We start from the raw sequence: 22294 nt of genomic DNA, 5'->3' as shown, positions 1-22294 counted from the left end.
TTGGGGAATGAACCATTGGTCAGAATATCTTCCTCTCTGTGTATCTGCCTTTCCAATAAAAATAAGATAAAACCTAAAAACAAAACACCCCCCCCCCCAAAAAAAAAACCCCACACTTTCTGACTAATTGTTTCAGGTATTTGGAAACACTGTGGATATTTGTATATTACTGTTACAAAGCCTAGGTTTGTGTCCTGGTTCTCCTGTGGATAGGCTGGAAGACAGATGTGAGCATCTGGGTAACGAATCAGCAGATGCAAGGTTCTTGTTTGTTGATCTCTTTTTCCAAAGAGAGAGAGAGGGTAGCAATAAAGAGAATTAGTAACTTAGTAAGTTAAAGCACACACACACACACACAAATATCTCATGAGACAAGGTCCTTTTCTATGGTTCAATCTCCCCTCATGGTGACTGAAGGCATTAAGTGGTTTGTTCCAGGTCACAGAACACACAGGAACACTTATCTACTGATTGCTACGCCCACTGGGAATCACAAAACAGTGATTCAAGTTTACCTTCTGACTTGGATCCTAATCTCTTTATTCAACAGATATTTATAATACGGTAGGAACGGTACTAAGTTTACTTATGCGATGGTGAGTGAAGACCAACACTTAGGTGCCCTTATGGAGCAAACAGTCTAGTGGAGAAGAGAAAGAACTATCAGTGACAGCCTGAGGAGGGAGAATTGTGGACAGGCACTCTAGTCCAGTATTAAAACTGTGGGGCTGGCATCATGCCGTGGCAGGATAAGCCTCTGATTGCAGTGCTGGCATCCCATATAGGCGCCAGTTAGAATCCCAGCTGCTCTACTTCCAATGCAGCTCCCTGCTTATGGCCTGGGAAAGTAGCAGAGAACGGCTCAAATTTTTGGGCCCCTGCACCCATGTGGGAGTCCAGGATGAAACTCCTGGTTCCTGATTGGCTCAGCTCTGGCCATTGTGGCCATTTGAGGAGTGAACCAGCAGATGGAAGATATCTCCCTTTTTAAGAAACAATAAATAAAAACTGTTCCTGCAGTTGAAGAAAATGGGAAGTTTTTTTTTTTTTAAAGATTTATTTTTATTATTTTTTCATTGGAAAGGCGGATATACAGAGAGGAGAGACAGAGAGGAAGATCTTCCATCCGATGATTCACTCCCCAAGTGAGCGCAATGGGCCGATACTATGCCGATCCGAAGCCAGGAGCCTCTTCCGGGTCTCCCACGTGGGTGCAGGGTCCCAAAGCTTTGGGCCGTCCTCAGCTGCTTTGCCAGGCCACAAGCAGGGAGCTGGAAGGGAAGCAGGGCTGCCGGGATTAGAACCGGCGCCCATATGGGATCCCGGGCGTGCAAAGTGAGGACCTTTAACCACTTGCGCCACCGCGCTGGGCCCGAAAATGGGAAGTTTTAACAGAATCATTACCTTGAGAAATCTTAATAATTTTCAGTTTTAAAAAATGTATCTATTCTCCTGTTACCTGATGATGGCTCAAATGCTTGAGCCCCTGTCACCAACATGGAAGGTCTGGCTGCGAGTCCTGGCTCCTTCTCTGGCCCGTGGCTTTTGCAGGCATTTAAGGAGTAAAACCGCAGGAGGAAGATGGCTCTGTTTCTCTGCCTTTCAAGTGGATGAAAAAAAAAATTTTTTTTTTAAAATACATTAACTCTGAAGATTAACTATGGGGTGTAGAAATAGGGGTGATGAAGAAGGATAACAAAACAATAATTATACTAGAGAACATTTTCAACCAAAACCAAAATGTTCTAACCATGCAAAGATTCCGGACAGTGAACTAATTTATGGCAGAAACCAAGGATTTCAGAAGCAGAAACAGCTGAGGTTTTTGAGCACTGCTGGAGTTCTTTCCTGTCTGCTTGTGCAGCCTGGCGTGAGGAAAAGACCCTTCAGCCTGGCAGGGAAGAATTCCTGCCATTTATAGGTTCAAGCAGGCATGCCTGCTTAAAGTTCTATATGGAACAACATTCTGGATGAAGAGAAACTCTACGATATCGCAGTAGCAGTATAGATGCATGAGATGAAGTGTGGCTACCTTGTTAAACTCTGCCAAAGCAAGAGGCTAAAATGAATGCTGAAGTGGAACACTGGAACATAAGCCACAAAAGATCCCCTACTTGCTTCTCTCTCTGCTTGGGCCCCTTTGCCATCAGTCTCAGTGTCCTTACATGACAGTATAAGAAATCATGTATCATCAAATCTGGGATAAATGTGGCTAATCTTTAGGGGGGGGAAAACAAACTATGGTGCTTAATGTATGGCATGAGCGGCACCATAAGCACAGAGATGGGACCAGACAAGACAGACAGGAGCAATGCTTGCCTCTGAGCAGGGGTGTGTTACCAGAACAGCCACACTGCAACTTTGCCCGACAACAGCCCCTTCCCAGAACGAATCAAAACCTTTCACCTGTAAATCACAGTACAGACCACCCAACTGGGCAGAACTCCAGCACAGCACAACACAGAGCCTCAAAAATGATGACCCATCACAATGCCTTTAGGAAAAAGCAATCTCAGATCTGAATGGTTTTCAAAGGCAGGTACTTCAAGAGAAACCAGTTCTGCTCCCCTGACCATCAGGAAGGGGAACTCACCTTTGGTTCTGCAGTCAGATAGTCCTGGCGTGGATGGCTGGGTGGTGAAGGAGAGAGGAGATCACTCATCTATGTCGCCACAGGTTCCTGGGTCTTCAGTTACATTGGATTGTGACTGCCATGTCCCCTGTTTGAATTCCCCCTCTATATTACAAGCTCTATAAATACACGGACTGAGTATTGCCAAGACTGGGCATAATGTCTCAAACATTATTACACATTCAATAGGCAGTTGTTAAAGGTGTGGTCATAAAACCACTGAAACCTGGAGACACAGTGTGGAACAGCAGAAAAGAAAGTCAACATCTTGATTCTCAACTTTACTCACTCTATAATTCTGTGTACAAATATACAAAGCAAGTTCAGCATTCTGATATTGTTGAATGAACATATCAGAATTCATAAGTGCAAATGAATATGAATGAGTTCCTTTCAAAGTAGGTATTTTGGTAAATTCTCATTCATCTATGGAAATCAGTTTGGAATCTTTGTTTTTACCTTTAAGCAACATCACATGGCTTTAAAACATTTTACAAAAGCAGTATATATTTACCAACTAAAAATACATCAGAAATCACAACGAGGGAAGGGAATTCACTCAGCATCATACAAAACCAACCAGTTTTGTGGTCTGTGTATAAATCTTCTCAAGTCCTCCCACTATAAACATACCCTGTAAGTTTACATTTTTCCTTTTACAAAACCAAGGTTATTCTACACTGATATTTCTTTTACTTTATGAGGTGTGAATATCTTTCCTTACCTTTACTACAAGTATAGTCACCTGCAGGTTGGCAATACTGATTTATTTGACTGATCCTTTGCTAGATATTTACGTTGTTCGTCTGTTACTCTTACAGAAAGCGCTAGTACAAATACCTGTTAAACACTTCGTGCGTATGCCTGCTTATCTTCTCCAAATACATTTCCAGGAGTGATTTTTTTGAGCTAGGTTTTATTTTTAACTTCATTGATTTGTATGCAGATTTTTTCTACTTGTTAATATAATTCCATTTTTTTCCCTCTAAGACTTTTTTTTTTTAATGTGAAAAGCAGAGTGGCAGAGTGAGTGTGTATTCCCATCAGTGTTTACTCTCTAAATGACCCCAACAGGAGCCTTGGACTCCATCTGGGTATCCTACGTGGCTTTTTAATGTGCTTCTAGCACATCAGCAGACAGCTGGAACTGAAGTGGAGCAACCTGGACTGGAACCAGGGCTCTAAGAAGGGATGTGGACATTCCAAGTGATGGCATAACCAGCTGGCATGTAGCACCTGCCTCAGATTTCCATCTTTTTGGTAACAGACACATCAGTACTGGAAATAGTCACAAGTTACTTGGGATCAAATCTAGTGATTAAAGTGAGAACTCGAGCTAGGTAATACTATTTTTGCCTAAAAGTCTCTGAATGTACAGCAAGGTTTTCAACATGTCACTCAAAAGTGGCTCTTAGCTCCATTACAATAGGAATTCCAAAACCTTGTGTGAAATTGGTTCAATTCTAAACAAAGCGTGGTAGTTAGTTTTCCAAACAGACTAGTAAAAAGAAGATGAATAGAGCTAAGTGATGATGCCTTCTTAGGATTCATAATGTTACAATCTAATCTCATTTACATTCATAGAAACTCAACGGTTCAGTCAATTAAAATAAATGTACTGTTCATCTGAAACTTTAATAACTGCAGTATTTTTTCCAGTAGGACCTTTTCGAAAACTAATTTTCCACTGAATGGCACTTTAGATACATTATCTTTGAATTTTCACTCTACCACCACAAATATTATGCTCTCCATTTTAAAGATGAGGAAATGAAGATTAGGAGAAGTGATATGTCTGATAAGGCACATACAGCAACATCGAGATGCGAATACAGATCTGTTTAGCTTTAAACACCATTAAACACCATGTTCTTAATTTTTTGACTCTGTCATGTAGTAACTGTAGGTATTTCTCAAATGGGATCACTACAGGGTCATTCAATTCATAATTTCAGTGTTTAGAAAAATTTCTTAATGACTCGTCCTTACCTGTTAATACTACTACTCTACTTAACATGGAAGCCAGCTGAACAAAATTGGAATTACTACTTGTGAATAGGTTCACTTATGTTCTTGAGAAATAGTGGAACTATAAAAACCCATTTATTCAATTTTTTAAAAAAAGCAAATATTGATACTGGCTTGTACAGTTAATGAGACTTATCTGGCAAGTGTGTCACATTTCAACAACAGCCATATTAAGGGTGGGAGGCGCGCGGAACTAGAGCGGTAAGTCAAATAAAAGCCTAAAAAACCTGAAGGAAGGTTTGGTGTTTTCTTTTAAACCTCAAAGACAAGCAAATACATGTATGTGATGTATAAAGAATCATTTCAAGAAAAGACTATTAACAACTTAATAGCAGAGGCAGTACTAAGAAGTTCAATGATATTCAACTCAAACATGCATAAGGAGAGTAAAGTTATTTTATTAAATCATGCACATCACGTGTGTTAGTGCAAATAGTTTAATCTGTACTCCAGAAATTCTATTGTACTTTATATCTTTACAAAATAGATTTAAAACAATTATTTACTTTAAAAAATGTAATTCTGAAGTTAAGCATTTCAGAACAATATTTGCAATAACCTATATACAAGAGGTACTGGGTACCACTGGCATATTAGCATTCTGTGGTGGAGTGGCTTCCTGCAACAGAAAATGATGAAATGAGCTACATGACAGTATTTTCTACAAGTTGTTTGTGACTAATTCCTCCACAAACCTAGTGATCCTCCCAACAGCAATCTCAAATAGCTTAAAATATAGCTTTTAAAGTACAAACAATGACTGCCAAACATTACAAGGCAAATTATACCCTAAACTCCTATGTCAATCTTTGGCTAGGCCTGTGGATTGCCAAAGAACATTCAAGCCAGTTCACTCACATTCCCTCTCACTCTTCACTGACTGAAAATTTTAACTATGTGATCCTTTAGGATATAACTATGACCTAAATAAACTTTACTGACGTAACTATGGTGCTGCACAAAACCATAGCGAAACTGTCATGTCTGTGTTTTGAATTGTATAATATTAAGCAGTGCTGAGGTGCCTCTTTGTGCATGGAACACTATTAATGTTGGGAATAGTGCTTCTTATGGACAGAAAGTCCCAATTAACAGCAATAAAAAGAAAATAACCATTGGCATAATCAACCAGGATATCTGTTGATAGATCACAACAGCCACCTTGCACATGAATTAGCTCCAAAATATCATAACCAAATTAAGTCAGTAAAATCTTATCTAAAGAGATATTCTTTCTTCAATTAAACATGCTTGGAGGAACAGATGATAGAAAAAAAAATCATGCTTTCTAAAAATGCTGTATATGAGAAAGTAAGTTGGCTTTTAAAGAAAATATCTCTTTAAATACATGAGGTTTAATAATTTACATTCCAATTGACTCAATGGTTTGGTTGACTGCACTGAGACTGTGTAATTACTGTTTTTTGCTCCCAGAAATACTTTAGTTTGCTCAAGAAAATACACAACTCTCATGGAAAGTTTTCAAAGCTGATGTCCTCCACATCTTCAAGTCACATTAAGGCTAAACAAGCGTGCACATATTCCCAAATTATTACTCTAACAGAATATTGTTCAAATGTATTTTTCCTTAAAAAAAAAAAATCCACACAAATAGTTGTCTCTATGTCTTGTTCCCAATAGCTCAGTGGTTTTACAATAAGTAAAAATGGCGTAAATATGTAAAAAATATATATATGTGTATATATTTCAAACTGATAGGCACTGAGCACACAGGGCCTCTCTTCCCATGTACGTACTGGTTGTTTGGTTCGGGTAGTTACCGAATCAGAAAAATGAATTATCTGGCCATCAGAATTCAGAGTAAAATACCCATAAACTTAAATGTTATAAATAATTTGGTGTACCAAGAAGCCTACTTTAGGCCACCATAATATTCAGAATTTCAACATACTAATTTAAAAATTACATGAAAAATTGCAAGCAAATTATTGCTTACAGTAGAATAAGTCACAATTTTATATCTTCTTTATAGACAGATACATTTTATATAATTTAAAGCAATGACCCTACAGTTGTATTCTTGCACTTCTGTTGTTTTAAGAGGTAAAAAAGAAGAAAATGGTTCTGTTTGTCCCCAGCATGAGTGTGATGCCAGCTTCTAGAGGGAGACGGTGTACGGACTCAAGGAACGCTCTCATGGAGAAGCTCTGGCCAGACCTGGCACGTACAGCACGATGGCTGTCACCGCAACCAGGGCAGCCAACATGGGCATCCAGGGCCAGGGTTTCTGTGTGGAAAGAAACCAAGAGTCAATATCACATTCTCCCCTCTTTTGTCATACCTATTAACCCCTTCGTTGCAGAGAGTCCTGAATACTTAAGAGGATATTGGAAAAATCTTATTTTTGTATTGTGAAAGCAAAGTTTGAATAGAAAAGAAAAAAAAAAAGTTAAGAGGGAGTGCAGGTATAAGGAGAGTTGTAAAGTAGGAAAACTCTTTGGAAGTCTAATGCACCCCATGAGAACCCCAGGGAATTTTCAACTCTTACATTATAAGGAGAATCTACTAATGATTTCTAAGAAATTCTGGGACTTCAACTGCTTTATTTACTTCGCAATTTACTTTTTCCTACATAACTGATGAAAATAGGCCCCTATAGTATTTCTGCCTAGAATGTTTATTTCTTGATTTTAAAAAGCCTCACACATTGGGAGAGTTTTGCACATGGGGCTGTAACTAAGGTGACAGAAAGAAAATGGCCTGGACTTTGACTCTCTAATGTGAAACCACAGCCCAGAAGACAAAGTTAGATGGGGTTGAAGATGGAATGGTGTCATCAGGGGCCTTGCGGATCTGAGCCTCTCGGTGAAGACCTTGCCTTGCATAATAAAATCATATGAACATTCCACACAAGCACTGATGGACTATTCCCTAACTTTCAGAGGGTTTTATAATATTATTGTGCCCTGGCTGATGCCTTTATTTTTACTAGTATTCCAGATTTCACAGAGAAAACTGCTTTTTAAAGAAATATTCTGATGTTGCAGCTCAGAGCTCAGAAAAAATGGGATAGGCTTATGTTCTCACTGTATATACTGGGGCTGGAGTTGTGAGTCAATGGTGCATTATGCTAATTTCAATCTTTCTAAAAATATTTATAGTCATAGTGTAAATAGCCAAAAGTCTAAAAGAAATTCTTTACCAAAGAATGATAGTGGGGAAGGAAGGAAGGGTGAGACAGGTTGAAAACTTCAAAGAGGCAAACTCTTCATTTCTCATTCAAATCTGATTAAGCACATAATAGGGAAGGGGTTACAAATACTGTAGAAAAGCACTGTTTACTTCAGTTTGCTGGAGATAAAGACTCAGTTAAAGGAAGCATAGTAATAACTGGTTAGGTTGGGATTCATGGTTAGAATTACTACAAAGGAAACAAGACAAAATGTTATATGATTAGTGGATTGTTCAGCTCACTGGCAGGACACAAATACATGGCATACTAAATGAAGGGTTTGCTTCAGCTAACAAAATACCCATGTGGTTTTGCCATGCACTATATTACAAATATGGCACAAACAGGTGACGGGGACAAACAGACAAGGACTCAACAATAGTGCTTGTACCTTTCTCTACCACAATGGACCGAAACACCAAAACAGGAAAGCCAGGAATAGGCCGATGAATACGGCTGGGACGGGTTGTAATATGGAAGGCTAAAGAAGGCAAGGGATATTAAAATCATTTTATGCTATGAAAAAAAAAATCAAATAAGATGATTTAGACCCCGGGGGGTAGAAGGGAAGGAAGGAGAACAAGGTAATAGGAATATACCACTCAGGTTTCGCACTGATTCAAATATTTTAAAGACATTTGACACAATCCAGAACAATGGACTGTGATATGTATGTTGGCAAATTACCAGCTGAGAGGGACCAGCTGGAGGCAATGGGCAACGTGGGTGTCCTTACCACGCTAATGAAATGCAGCACATTAAGACAGAGCAACGACAACACTTCACCAACTCATGCTCTGCTTAACAGTGTATTATTTTTGTTTCAAATCTGGAATCCATTATTTGATAATGTACTCCCTTGGCAATGACTAAGTTTATTTTATCCCTCCATGAAACCCTTTTTGCAACCCTCCCCACCCCCAACAAAAGACAACTCACTTGCTTATGAGATGGTATTGCTTTCAAGCTTAGAAATAAATGCTCTTGATAATGCATACCCTCTAACACAAGGCCTGAAAAACCTTTGGTATATACGTAGGCACCTGACTCTTGGGGCTTTTGATATGTTAGCAGAATATAATTATCTTATGGAGGATTTTGATTATGCCAAATGTTTTTGTAGGCTTATTTAATAGGAAGTAGACTGAAATACCTTAATCAGAGGGATATGGATTAAGACAAAAGTAATGAAACTACTATTGTATGATTTTTTAGAAGAGTTCTATCATCTACATGTTAAACTGTAGATTTATTCTCATAAAATGAAATCTATTTTTCACTTAGCATAGAGCTTCCATATACAATCCACCAACTTTTAAAAGGCTTCCGTCTAAGCAGTAAGCCTTTGTTGCTTACAAATCAAGACTTTCTTAAGCAAAGGGCAGTTGGACACATCTCATGAGCATTCTGTGTGCAACTGCGTAACTGGACGGCCATGCAACATCACTCGGAAGCCTCGTGCTGCAAGTTAGGCAGAGTGCCTTCTTCAGCAGGAAGCACGTGGCTCACACCCTCTGCAGTGGCCAAGCCGTGACAAGAGCCTGGAATAATCAGAGCACAACCAATCACACTGAACATCCATCAGTTAGGGCCCACAAAGGCGATGATCACCAAGAACACACAACACAACACTTATTTAGTATAACAGCTCATCAAAGACCATCTGCCTTTCTCACAAATGGAACCAAACACAATTGGACTCAATTTATACCAGTGCCAGAATATTCTCAACTTTTTCTCACTGAAAGTCCTGCAGAAATTCACCAAGTATTTTCTAATATTTACAGGATGCCAGGGAGACACTACACTTTTAGGATGTACCTTGGTGAGAACATTATTAGTATAAAACGAAAACCATAAATAAGTCTCCATTTTTTTTGGGGGGGAATAGAACCAAATGCTAAGGATTAGTATTGTACTACTTTCCCTTAAATGGATCCCTGGTGGTACAGTGCTTCATTTCTCAGCAAAGGAGGAAAAAGAGCAAGATGATGGCTTAGTGACAGAACTTCAGACTTCAAGTGGGAAAAGCTGACAGGTTAGCTCTTTTGATTGCAAACAGGGCAATCCACGCAGGACTTGGTGCCTTCGAGGGGTACAGGTAAAAGGGCAAATTCCTACTAAAAGAAACTAATAACAATGATTCTATTGTAGAATTTCATAATGAAAAGCTTATTTCATTTGTATCACAGGCCATTAGTTCCCAGATCAGTAATACAGTCCTCTGAAAATCCATTTCCAGTCTCTCACCTGCCTTTCAGTCAAAGCTAAGCCAAATTCGCAAAGACTTACATTATTATTTCCTTTCTCTTGGAGCAGCTTCAGGTTGTCTTTACATTGTTTGAGCTCATCTGTGATTGATTGCTTTTCCTGCTCAGTCATTTCAAACTTCAACTTCAGTTCTGAGAGTACAGTCTGTGTCTTTTCATACTAAAGGCAAAGAAAAAAAATTGTGCAGACTCAACTTAAAATGGGCATGAAGTTATGGTGCTATTCAGGCTTATATACCAGACCCTACTCAGTCACCTGCAAGGCCGAAGTCAAGGCTTCCTGGTTTAAGCAGGGTAAGATTCACATACACTCTTGTCTTTAATAGTTACCTTGAATTTCTTTAAGAATATTCTGGCCCTTACGTGTAAAAGAAAAATTAACAGGAGTCACCATTTTGTCATCTTTTTCTAATACAAAGGATCACTTTTCACCTTTTTCACCAAGTGAATTATAGGAGAAAAGGAAAATTGTAAACTGAGAAACAGAGAAAGAAAGCAAGCAAGGGAAGAAGGAAGGAAGAAATTCCATAGCCAAATTAAATGGCAATATTAGAAAGCTTGGATTTATATCCTGGACAATGTCACCCAAGCTATTTAGCCTTGAAGTAAAAAGTATTAACTCCCAATAGGTTTTTCTTTATCCAGCATTATTATGTACTAAAATGTTCTGATTGAGATTTTTAGTTAAATGAAACACAAAATAAATCTAAATATTTAGCACTATGGGAAATTCTGATCTTTTCTACATAAGGCTTGCATCAGTTAAAAATAATTTTAGGGACAAGTACTAGGTACAGAGTCAAGATGCTGTTTAAGAAACCTTAATCCTTAAACCTTAACCTTAAGATACTGTCTCTGAGTATCTGGGTTCAAGTCCCGGCTATGCTCCGGATTACAGCTTCCCACCACACCTCGGGAGGAGCGAGTGACAGTTCAAGTAGTTTAGCTCCTGCCACCTGCTTGACAGACCTGGATTGAGTCCTGGCTGTAGCCTTTGGTTCCAGCCATTGCGGGCGTTTGGGGAGTCAACTTCTGGGAGGGGGCTATTTCTTTTGCTCTCTCAGATAAATATAGTTTAAAATGTTTTTAGACATCTGTTTACGAAAGAAGCTTTACTTATAATGAAACTTGCTACTGTCTGTCCTGGGAAATGGTTCACTGTAATGTGACTTTCAGACAAATGAAATCCCTGGAACATAAGTGAGACCAAAGTAAAATGAGGTGTGATCTGCTCCTACTTTAACAGGCCCTAGGAAGTTAGAATTCTACAGGTTCCACTTTTAGACATCTTTCTTGCAAGCCAGGCTTCCAGGCAAAGAGCAGAGACTGTTCTGCTACTAGATGTGTCTTCCTCCCTGCCTCTGCTGTCCCACACTAGCATCTTTGAAGCTTTTAGAAGGAAGACAGAAGGAGAAGCACCAAACAGGAAATACATACACCATGGGTATGTCATACCAGAGATTCCACTACTTTCTCCATTATAGCCTATAAGGCTGCAAAGTTTCCAGTTTCAAAACTACTTATACCATAAAAATTCTTTAATAAAGGAAACTTTATTAATGGTGTTTTTAAATAATTCAAGCATCTTGGACTAATTAGGAACTCATCAGTATGCTCAAAAAAGATGAATACTGTGGTGGGCATTTGGCCTCACGGTTAGGACACTGCTTGGGAAGCCTTTCATACTGAAGGGCCAGCATTTCGGCCCCAGCTTTGCTCCCAATACCACCTGCTTTCTAATGTACATGCTGGGAGGCAGCAATGATGGCTCAAGCTGGAAGTTTTCTGCCACTCACACAGGAGGCCTGGATTGAGCTGCAGATCTTGATTTTGGCTCAGCCTAGCCCCGGCTCTTACACAATTTGGTAGAATAAACAGTGCATGGAAGCTCTTTTCCATTAAAATATAAATACAAGAAAGAATGAAAATGTAAAAAAATAACACTAGAAGAGAGAGGCCAGAGGAAGTGGTTAACGCCAACACACAGATTACTACAAAGGGAGAAGAAACACAAGAGTACAGAGGTGAGGGATGGGGGAGCGGGGGGAGAAGAGACAAAACCTGAAACTGTCACCTAACAATGTTCCCAGCATAAACCTGGGTGCTATGCCAGAGAATGAACTAAAGAATCCTTTACCGCAGTTTTTTCCAGTGGATGTGAAGGTCTGTGATTTCCTTCCAAGACGCAGAAGGTTACTGGAAGGCTGCCAAAGCAAAGTCACTCTACCTGGCCTAGTTTCTGCACCTTCAAAACTAATCAATTCTCAGTGATCCACGACACAATCTGACTCTCAACAATAACTAAGAAAGAAGAAGCAAAAAGTTCTTTGCTGTCCACAAATTTCCCTTGCTTTCCTTTTCCACCAATCTTAGATCCAGCCTGCGCTTTACATTAAAGCATTTAATTATTCTAGGCCTTGTCAGCAGAAGCAGAGGAAGGCTGCAGCTCTGTCAGGAAGATCCTGCTGTTCCTTCCAGAAGGAGGGGCTGCAAAAGACTCTGGCCCCACAGCCAAGTGGTGAAGCCAAACAGCTTTTCCGAATCAGCTTTTGCAGTGTGAGCTCGTGTGCTCAACATCTTACGATTGTTATGATTAAGTAATGGCAAATCAGATGAAATTAAAATAGTAGATGGTTTCTACAGTCAAATATAAAGATGATATGCCATTATTTTCTCTTAATACTGAGATTTAAAATTTATTTTTCTCATATGCTTTAAGTATTCATCTGAACACTGCCACAAATATATAAATAAAATTTAACTAGTGGAACAAAGGTCACTTTCTGCAGCTTAAATTTCACACCTTGCTTGTATGTCATTTTTTTTTTTCCATCTTGCTTTCCAATTGGGGTGGAAACAAGCTCAGCCCCAATTAAGAGGCAAATATCACACAATATCATAAAACATCTTTAGTTCTTATTCATAAAAATAACATGTCTGAGCTTGCTTCTAATAATAGAAGAGGCTGTTACAATGAGAAAGATATACAATCATAGCACTGCACTGCACCTTAAGTATGATTCTGTGAGGAGAGAAAGGGGAAATGTAGGCAGTTATAAGTGTGTTAAAAGGTGATTATTCATTTGCAGTGGCTTATACCAGTAAGAACCTCATTAAAAATTATTTTAGTTACAGACTAGTATCAAATATGTTGACAACAGGACAAACGGAAAGATAGCAAGTTCACATTTTCACAGGATTATGACTGACTATATATACAGCATTTCACAATGGAAAACAGTGAACAAGAAAATTGAGAAGAAACATATTGACAAGATCAGACATTTTTTAAATATGCTGCATTTAATGCAATCCAAATACTATCAACAATTTAGATATCGTGACAACATGCCACTGCCATTTGTGGAAACAGTTAAAGCATTTTGCACTGACTGCTCAGTGACCAAAAACAGCGAACAAATAATGCAACAAAATGGCTAATGCATTCACAGTAACATATAACAGAATCATCTTCCAACCATAGCAGTCTTCCCAGATTCTGAAAGAATTATGGCATATGGACTGGAAGGACACAAAGTGCTTACAGTATTAAATACCAGGATATTTACTTTGGCACAAAATTTGTGTTCCAACCAAATAAATGAGATTTCTCCTAAAACACATATCCTTTGCAAGGTAAAAATGAACATATTACATAACCAATATGTCCACATGAATTTTACAGCTTTTTTTTTTTTTTTTAGGAACAAACATGAAGACAGAACAATAATCATTTCCAAGTTCAGAATACTACAAGGAAAGGAGAAGGCAAAGAAAAACAGCATTGATAAAACAATTTTTTAAGAAATAATTTTGGGAAAGTCATTATTAAAAAAGTGAGTCCACAGCTTCCTTCCAACTTATAGAGTCCTTCATTTAAGACAGTCAACAATTGGGATGGTCCTTGATCAGTAGATCAGGCCTTAGCAGCCTTTCCATCCCCTAAGCAGGCCAGGTGCAGATGCAAGGAGCACCAAGGAGCACACTGCTGAGTGCAGCTCTTACTGCGCTGCAGCCAATTCCAAAGCCTTGGAAGGTCTCTGCTTTAAAGTTAACTCTTATTATTTTTAACATCCTTAATTAAATAGCTGCCAAGCCAAGGTTTTAAGCAACAAATCATGAGAGATGAACATGCATGCTGGTGAAGAAGAAAAAAGGGGATGGGAGATGAAAGTAAAAAGATTATAAAACATGTGGTTGGCTGAGTGATGATGAGGTGAATTTTAAGTAACTTTTCAGGTTGGCTTCACCTGAGGAGTTCAAACAGCATTACAGTATGGCTCTAGTCTGCTTTCTAGACGAAATTATAGAAGATATTGTCTTTGAAAGATAAACAATAGATTGAGGGACAGGGCACAAAGGGCTTCTCATATAGGTCAACTAACTTGCAAAGAAAAATTAAAACGCAATTATGCATATCTGTATTTCTGAAACCAAACTCTGCTGATGAATCATATTACACAGGTAGAAATCACCAAACAGGGATGCTCCAAGGATCAACTTTGTGACAGTTAATGGAACTTCTGCTTCCCTTTACTTCTAACTAGCATGGATATCTGATTTGCTTGTGGCTTTAAGTCCAACCATAATTGGGCTCATAATGTCTTTTCGCTTTACCTCTTTCTGTACATCCTTTGCTTGGTTTTCAGCCTTACTGAGGAGAGTTTTTAGGTCAGCTGAATCCCGAAGATGCTGTTCCTTCAGGGACCCCACTTGGTTCTCAAGCTCTTTCCTAGTCATCTGGAGGATGCTGAGATCACTGGTAAGCTCTAGACTCTGCTTCTGAGAACTGCAACACAAATGTTGACAGGTAGTTATTCGTCGGCAAAAAATGGGACACAGCAGGAAGTCCAATTTCTTACATATCTCACTAGGAGGGACAGAATGGATTCCAGAGGAGGACAGGAAAGCATAAAAAAAAATGTGATGTTTCATAAAATAACAAGCATTGAAGAAATTATATGTTTAAAGCTGTATTCTACTAAATACACACAGATGGAAAAAACATGCAAAAGAATTAGGAGGTATATACTTTTATATTTTGTTAGGCCAAATTATATATTTATTATGTCATGAAAAACTATCTTCTATAGGAAAAAAATATATATGTATTATTCAACTTATTTTCTAGTAAGTTTAAGTGACTGACAAAAAGGACAGAGTCAGAAACTTACAAGCTTAGGAGCTACTGCCAAGTCAAAAAGACAAAACTGCTTTAATGAGAAGACACCAAACTGGGGGAAAACACTAATCCTGGGATGAAAAACGAGGTGCCCCTGACACGACTGAGCTGTGGCATGTTTTCTACTTAAATACTCTTGAGCCTGCATGTCTGTGCCATATTATACAGACACAAACAATACCAGAGGATCTTAGTGATCCACAATGTCAAATAAGAGGCATGAATGCAATCCTATCTGAAGCTGTGCTATAGGTTTAATTCTGATCACTTCTATAATCTGATGTTAAAACAAAAAACATGATATGAATAGCAGTAAAACAGCTTGATACACAGGAGTAGAAACTTCTTGTTCAATTCCTTCTTTTATATCACAGACAACAGAGAATGAAGGCAAAATAGGGTAGTGGAACTGTACAATTTCCTTCCTATAAAAACCAACAGAGAGCCCGGCGCAGAAGCCTATGGCTAGAGTCCTCATCTTGCATGTGCCGGGATCCCATATGGGTGCTGGTCTTAACCCTGACAGCTCCACTTCCCATCCAGCTCCCTGCTTGTGGCCTGGGAAACCAGTTGAAGATGGCGTGAAGCCTTGGGACCTTGCACCTGCATGGGAGACCTAGAAGAGGCTCCTGGCTTTGGATTCACTCAGTTCTGGCTATTGTAGCTACTGGGGAGTGAATGGGGAGTGGATGGAAGATCTTTCTCTCTGTCTCTCCTTCTCTGTAAATCTGCCTTTCCAACAAAAATAAATAAATCTTAGAAAAAAAAAAAAACGGAATCAAACCTATTAATTAAGGAATTGCAGAGTATAAATCACATAGTGATTATATGCTAGGTAATATCTTAAAGATTTATTTTTTTAAATTTTTATTGGAAAGTCAGACATGCAGAGAGGAAGATCTTCCATCCACTGATTCACTCCCCAAACGGCCGCAATGGCCGGAGCTGCGCCAATCCAAAGCCAGGAGCCAGGAATCTCTTCTGGGTCTCCCACTTGGGTGCATGGTCCCAAGACTTTGGGCCATCTTTGACTGCTTTTCCAGGTCACAGGCAGGGAGCTGGAAGGGAAATGGAGCAGCTAGGACAGGAACCAGTGCCCACATGGCATCCCAGCATGTGCAAGACAAGGGCTTTAGTCAATAGGCTACTGTGTCAGACCCCCATTTCTACTTTTGATGCAGCTTACTAATGTGCATCTTGGAATGCAATGTGTGATGATGCATTAAGTAGTTGGGTCCCTGCTAGCTACCCTTAATAGAGAGAAACCTGGATGGGGTTCAAGGCTGCTGGCTAAAGCCCCATTCCGTCTCAGCTGTTGCTGACATTTGGGAATTGGACCTGCAGATGGAGGATCTCTATCTCTTTCTAGTTTCTATCTCTTGCAAACAAATTGAAAATGAATACACAAAAACCATTCAATAGAATGAACCAAGCTTTTAAGGAGGAAACCAACTTTAAATAAACTGAAATATGACAAATGTCATTAAGGAGACTTGACTCCATTATATTTGTTTGAACAAATATAATGCATTCATTGGTTTGCCTGTAAGGGACTGGATACTAAAATGATTCAAGCAGTTTTTGAGAATTCTTGATCTTACATATTATTTCTCTTCATATAATTCTCTCAAATTCAGAAGCTGAATTTTTATCTCTCAGTATATGTTCTTTTTCATGGTCACCTAGTCACTAACAGAAAGGGTTACTGGCATGAAAGAAAAACATTACTGAAATTTACAAGGCAAGTTCAACTACTAATTGCACATCTTTGATGTTTAGGTTTTTCAAAGGGGTGAGAGAAATTTAATGAATTTATATTCCATGAATACACCAGGAAGGTATTTAAATATCAAAAATCCATTAAACTCAGATAACAATTCAAGATAAAGACATATTTTGAAGCTACAAGAGAGTTCTTGCATACTTGTGCAATTCTTTTTCCTGTCGTTGCAGTTCTGAGGATAACAAGACATTTTCCTTTTTTAGAGAATGGCATTCGGTTTCCAATACATTCCATTCCTTTCGCAACTTCTCCAGTTCACCTAAAATAGTTCCAAATCATACCTGTTAATAGCGGAATGTAATTTCCAAAATAATTCAAACGGTAATGGTATTTCAGAGAATATACTTTTCCCACTTGAATACTTTACATGGCTGTTCTTTGATTCTGCTTACTTTGCATCCATATCCAAGAAATTCTATTGGAGAAGTATTCTTTTCCACTTCATTTTCATTATGCAAATAATTTCAACATTACTCAATATTACTTAAATAAGATAGGAAATTACAAAAAAAAAAAAAACAAAAACCCAGCTCTTTAGCTTGTAGAGCCTGCAGATCTAAAGAAAACGCTTAAAACTCCAACATATACACTTCAGTGCTTTTATACAATTGATTGTTATCAGAGAGGAAAAGGCTGAACAATTCTTTCTCACGAGTGAGGAAGTTACCGCTGTCCAGAGTTAAGAGCTTTCTATAAAAGAGCCCAATCACCTTGCAACCTTGTGGCTTCCTCTCTCTGCTGGTCCTCACACTGCTGACAGCGAAGTTGGAAACTGCTCTGCAGACTCGTGACTTCTTTCTCATATTCCGAGGCTGCTTTCCGCCACCGCTCAAGCTCGGCTCTCACCTTCTTAAGCTCTTCTTGCAAAGAAGCAATGTCAGTGTCCCGCTCAGAAGCAGCCTTTTCTGCTGCTTGATGAAGGAGCAAAACTTCATCCCGGGCACTAAGCAATTCATCTCTAGTACTTGAGATTTCACTGTCCTTCTCCTCCCGGAGATTCTCAATATCCATGTGTAACCTCTGCAGCTGGGCTACAAAAGTATATGACTCATCACTTTCTTCATATACAAGACTTAGGAATAAAAGAACAACTCACATGTGTAGCTATTATGCAGCCCAGTTCTCAACACTGTTGCTTTTGCTTAAACTGTATAGGCAAATCCATATCTGATGCAAAAAATGTCAAAATACAGGTTCCAAAAAGAAAAGTCAAAGTGATATTTATTTCCTCTCCCCAGAGAGAAATAACGTTTTGTTTTCATTCTTCTAGATTATTTCCTATGTTTTTATACATAGATAAAAATCAAATATTAACAGGAAGAGATTATACTACATATATATTGTTCTCTTCCTATTAATTAAATAAATTTTAGAAAGAATTTCTAAGATGTATTTGACAGACAGAGTCACAGAGAAAGAGGGAAAGACAGATATCTTCCGTTCACTAGTTCACTCCCCAGAAGGTCTCAGCATCCAGCACTGGGTCAGACCGAAGCCAGAGCCTCAGTTCAGGTCTCCCACATGGTTGGCAGGGGCCCCAAACACTTGGGCCATCAATAGGGAGCTGGATCAGAAGCGGAACAACTGTCTGCTCCACTTCCCTTTCAGCTCCCTGCTTGTGGCCTGGGAAAGCAGTCGAGGACAGCCCAAAGCCTTGGGACCCTGCACCCTTGTGGGAGACCCAGAAGAGCTCCTGGCTCCTGGCTTCGGATTGGCTCAGCTCCAGCCATTGCGGCTGCTTGGGGAGTGAGTCATCGGATGAAAGATCTTCCTCTCTGTATATCTGCATTTCCAATAAAAATACAGAAAATCTTTTAAAAATAAAAATAAAATAAAATAAGATAAAATAAAATAAAAATAAAGTCAAATAAAATAAAGGCTCCACAAAGACCTGGTTATAATGTAAGGTTTTAGAGAATTGAAGCTGTGAAAAAGGACCCCAGTCTGCTTACTCTTTGTTTCTTTTGAATCACTAAAAGCAGAGAATAAGGATTTTAAACATCCTTGGTGTGTTCCATACCTTGAAGAACCTGTATCTGTTTGCTGGATTCCTCAACTTGACTTCGATAGGCTTTTCTTTCTTCTTCCAAAAGAGCTAAACACAAAAACACATTATATCTAATTATAGGAAGTAACGAAAGTATTAAGAATTGAGCAGCTAGCAGTTCCTATGAAATTCTTTCTAGAATATTGAAATTAACAAAAATTACACAGTAAGTATTATCAGTTAGATAGTTTAGATTTTAGGAGCATAAAACAGTGGTAAGTAACAATTTAACCAATTGAGTAGACATGTACCTTTAAAATAATATGTGCTATTCCTCACATGAAAAAAAATTCTTGATAATTGCTAATCAGTGTTTTGAGCTTGAATTTTTAAAAGCCAGATTTAAACTCCTCATGTTTACTGCCAACCCAAAGTACTAAATAATTGCTGAAGAGTAAAGTTTATTTTTTTCTTGGGATTAACTATATTAGTCTGTACCCTGTAAAGGGTTCAACTAAATGACTACCAGTTCCAATTTCTTCAAGAAACAGGAAACGAAGAACTAGTAACGGAAGTCCCTGTTCCCTCCTAGTAGGTTAAATTTTCTTCCTGGTCAAGAAGGTCATCTTAGAAAACAGCAGGACTTTATGGACTGTTAATTTTTCCCCATTTTAAGACACTCCAAAAATATTTACTGACTGCCACCAGGTAATTACTATCAATGATGTGGAATGTAAGTTCTAGTGAATATCACAGACTACTGGTTTATGATAGCAAAGGTAAGGGAGCTGTTAGAAAGTAAAGCAGCTGGGATGTTGGCAGATGCTGCCCTTTAATTTTGCCTGCTTTCTTTCATTTATTGATGAATGTATTTATAAAAATCAGAAGGAATATATATTTCCCTTGTAAATTATCTTGTAAAGTAGCTACCACTAGGTACAACTAGTATATATACTCTGGATTCCAAGTTTGGGTCCATCCAATTCAACCATGTTGCTTCCACATATTCCTTAAAGAATCAAAGCAATCTGGATCTCACCTTGAAGTTCAAAGCATTTTTGTTTACTTGCTCTAGCTAGCTCCTGGGCTTCGATCAATTCCTTGCGAAGATGCTGTATTTCTTGTTTTGCCTCAATTTCTGACTGTGCACCCTGCAAGTCATCTGACAAAAACATGTTTATTTTAGAAGCAAGAGTTAGTGTCACACCATAATCTTTACAACAAAAGAATGTCAATCTCTTTTGTGTTGAGACATGCATAACCAAGATAGCACAAGAAAAGTTAAATAAAATCTAGAAGCAAATTATAGTAAGTATTTTTAGTCATTTTATCCTGGAGAAAGAGCACAGTTAAAAATACATATTAGTAACTCACGATAATGATATTACAGCAGACATTTGCATGTTAAATTACATATTCCATTAATGTAGAGTTTAATAACACTTGAAATTCATTGAAATGGGCATAATACAATTCTTATCAATTTTTGAATTTCTTGATAACAAGTCAGGAAACCTTCACTTGAAACTGGAAATGGAAAAGTGAAAACTTGCCTTCAAGGAAAAACATTTAGTACAGTTAACTCAGTTGTGAAACATAAAATGAAAAGTAGGCCCTATTGCGCCCACTTTCATCACCATTTCCCCACATCACACACACACACACACACACACACACACACACACACACACACACTCTCTCTCTCTCTCTCTCTCTCTCTCTCACACACACACACTCACACACACTCTCACGCACACACACCGACTCAACATGGGTCCTCCTCTAAACTCTTTCTTGCATATATATCGCTTATCCTTTCTTGTACACTTTGTATTTTAGTTCTATCTGCAAAATTTATTAGATGAAGAAGAAGGCCGTAAAATGAAGAGATTTACAACTGTAACAAGTAAATAATTGTTTTGGTAAAGTTATGATTTTTTTTTACCTTAATTACTAGCAATAGTAAGTTCCTATCAGAGATGAGAGAGCCAACAAAAAATTACAGTTACATTTCATGTTCTACATATACCATTTTACCCTTCACAATATTTACTGATTCAAATTATTTTACAACTTACATAGTTTTATTTGAAGCATAGAACACCAATTATCAACTTTGAATTTTACTTCCTGTTACTTTACAGAACCTATCTTAATTTCTTCAAAATATGAAAGTACCTTTTAATAGGGACACTTTAGCAAGAGGTTCATTTAGGTCTTGTTCATCCATCTGGGCGTCTAATGAGGGGAGGAAGACAAGTACAGTCAATACTCAGCTATACCAGCAAGCTATCATTATGAAAAGAAATAATCAGAACTTAACATAGGTATTACATTTAGATAGTTGAAAGTGGTTTTAGCAAAATATCCTAAATTCAAGGGAGTGACCTGATTAAAAAAACAAGCACTGCTTTCCTTCTCAAAATAAAAACTTAGAGATCTCTACGTACATTAAATTCTATACTTAAACTGCCAATAACAAATACAACCACAGGCTGTAAAGCATCAGGCTACATGGACTTACCCGTAGTGTCGTCACTGCTTTTTTCCTTGCTCGGACTCAGAGTATCGGATAAATCAGATTCCTTTGCTCTTGACTGGTTTTCTACAGAGAAAAGAAGAAAAGTAAAATCTCAAGATAACAAATATCTGGAAATGCTTCAGGGAATGAATGCTCATAATCCACTTCTATGCAAAATACTGTAGGAATCAGTAAGGATGATTAAATCTCTTACTTCTTCAGCACCCTGGTCCAAAATGGAATGCAGGTTAATACACGCAGCTCAGGTTAAATTACCATGTGGCTCATGTCTGCTGCTCAGAGGGCTGGGGCTTTTGTTCAAGGTTGTCTATTTGCCAAATGGAAACAAAAAATGAAGCAAGCTTTGCTAAAGTTCAGGGAACCGCAACAAATATAGCAAAATTCCCAGGACAATGTGGACATTGTATGAGGATGATGAAAGGAAAAGACTCTTTTATATGAAAAACACTAGCTAAGAGGTTGTCCTAGAAACATCTATACTCATAATAAAACTCTTTATAACTAAAAAAAAAAAATCACAACTATTTGATATAAAAGCATAATTTAAAATGGGAAACTGAGAATATTTTATTTCTAAAAAGAGAATTAAAAAGTCCATGGAAATGTATATCATGAAAAACTATGTATTATTTTCATGATTTTTGAGGCACAAAATAGACTTTTTTTTTAACTTTCCT

The 22294-nt window shown here is 38.1% G+C and overlaps 1 protein-coding gene across 17 annotated transcripts in view; it reads right to left on the bottom strand.

The window, feature by feature from the left end:
* Positions 1 to 5038: 5038 nt before the first annotated feature.
* Positions 5039 to 22294, bottom strand: part of LOC121167799 (sarcolemmal membrane-associated protein) — a 116847-nt gene continuing 99591 nt past the window's right edge. For 8 of the 17 annotated variants that reach the window (XM_040997436.1, XM_040997427.1, XM_040997428.1 and 5 more), the window contains 9 exons: positions 21600 to 21680; positions 21254 to 21313; positions 20115 to 20237; positions 19109 to 19183; positions 17799 to 18119; positions 17230 to 17347; positions 14741 to 14912; positions 10146 to 10283; positions 5039 to 6908 (listed from right to left, as the gene is read on the bottom strand). In XM_040997436.1, the coding sequence (XP_040853370.1) occupies positions 6816 to 6908; positions 10146 to 10283; positions 14741 to 14912; positions 17230 to 17347; positions 17799 to 18119; positions 19109 to 19183; positions 20115 to 20237; positions 21254 to 21313; positions 21600 to 21680 (1181 nt within the window). In that variant the 3' untranslated portion in view covers positions 5039 to 6815. Of the gene's footprint in view, positions 6909 to 8244; positions 8335 to 10145; positions 10284 to 14740; positions 14913 to 17229; positions 17348 to 17798; positions 18120 to 19108; positions 19205 to 20114; positions 20238 to 21253; positions 21314 to 21599; positions 21681 to 22294 lie in introns of all 17 variants that reach the window. The other 9 variants (XM_040997431.1, XM_040997435.1, XM_040997438.1 and 6 more) reach the window with 4 other exon arrangements.

The sequence above is a fragment of the Ochotona curzoniae genome, unplaced genomic scaffold (assembly GCF_017591425.1).
Source record: "Ochotona curzoniae isolate NIBS_2020 unplaced genomic scaffold, NIBS_Ocur_1.0 patch430, whole genome shotgun sequence".
In the NCBI taxonomy this organism is placed as follows: domain Eukaryota; kingdom Metazoa; phylum Chordata; class Mammalia; order Lagomorpha; family Ochotonidae; genus Ochotona; species Ochotona curzoniae.
Note: the sequence above shows the minus strand (reverse complement) of the source record. Positions and strands in the feature narration are given on the sequence as shown.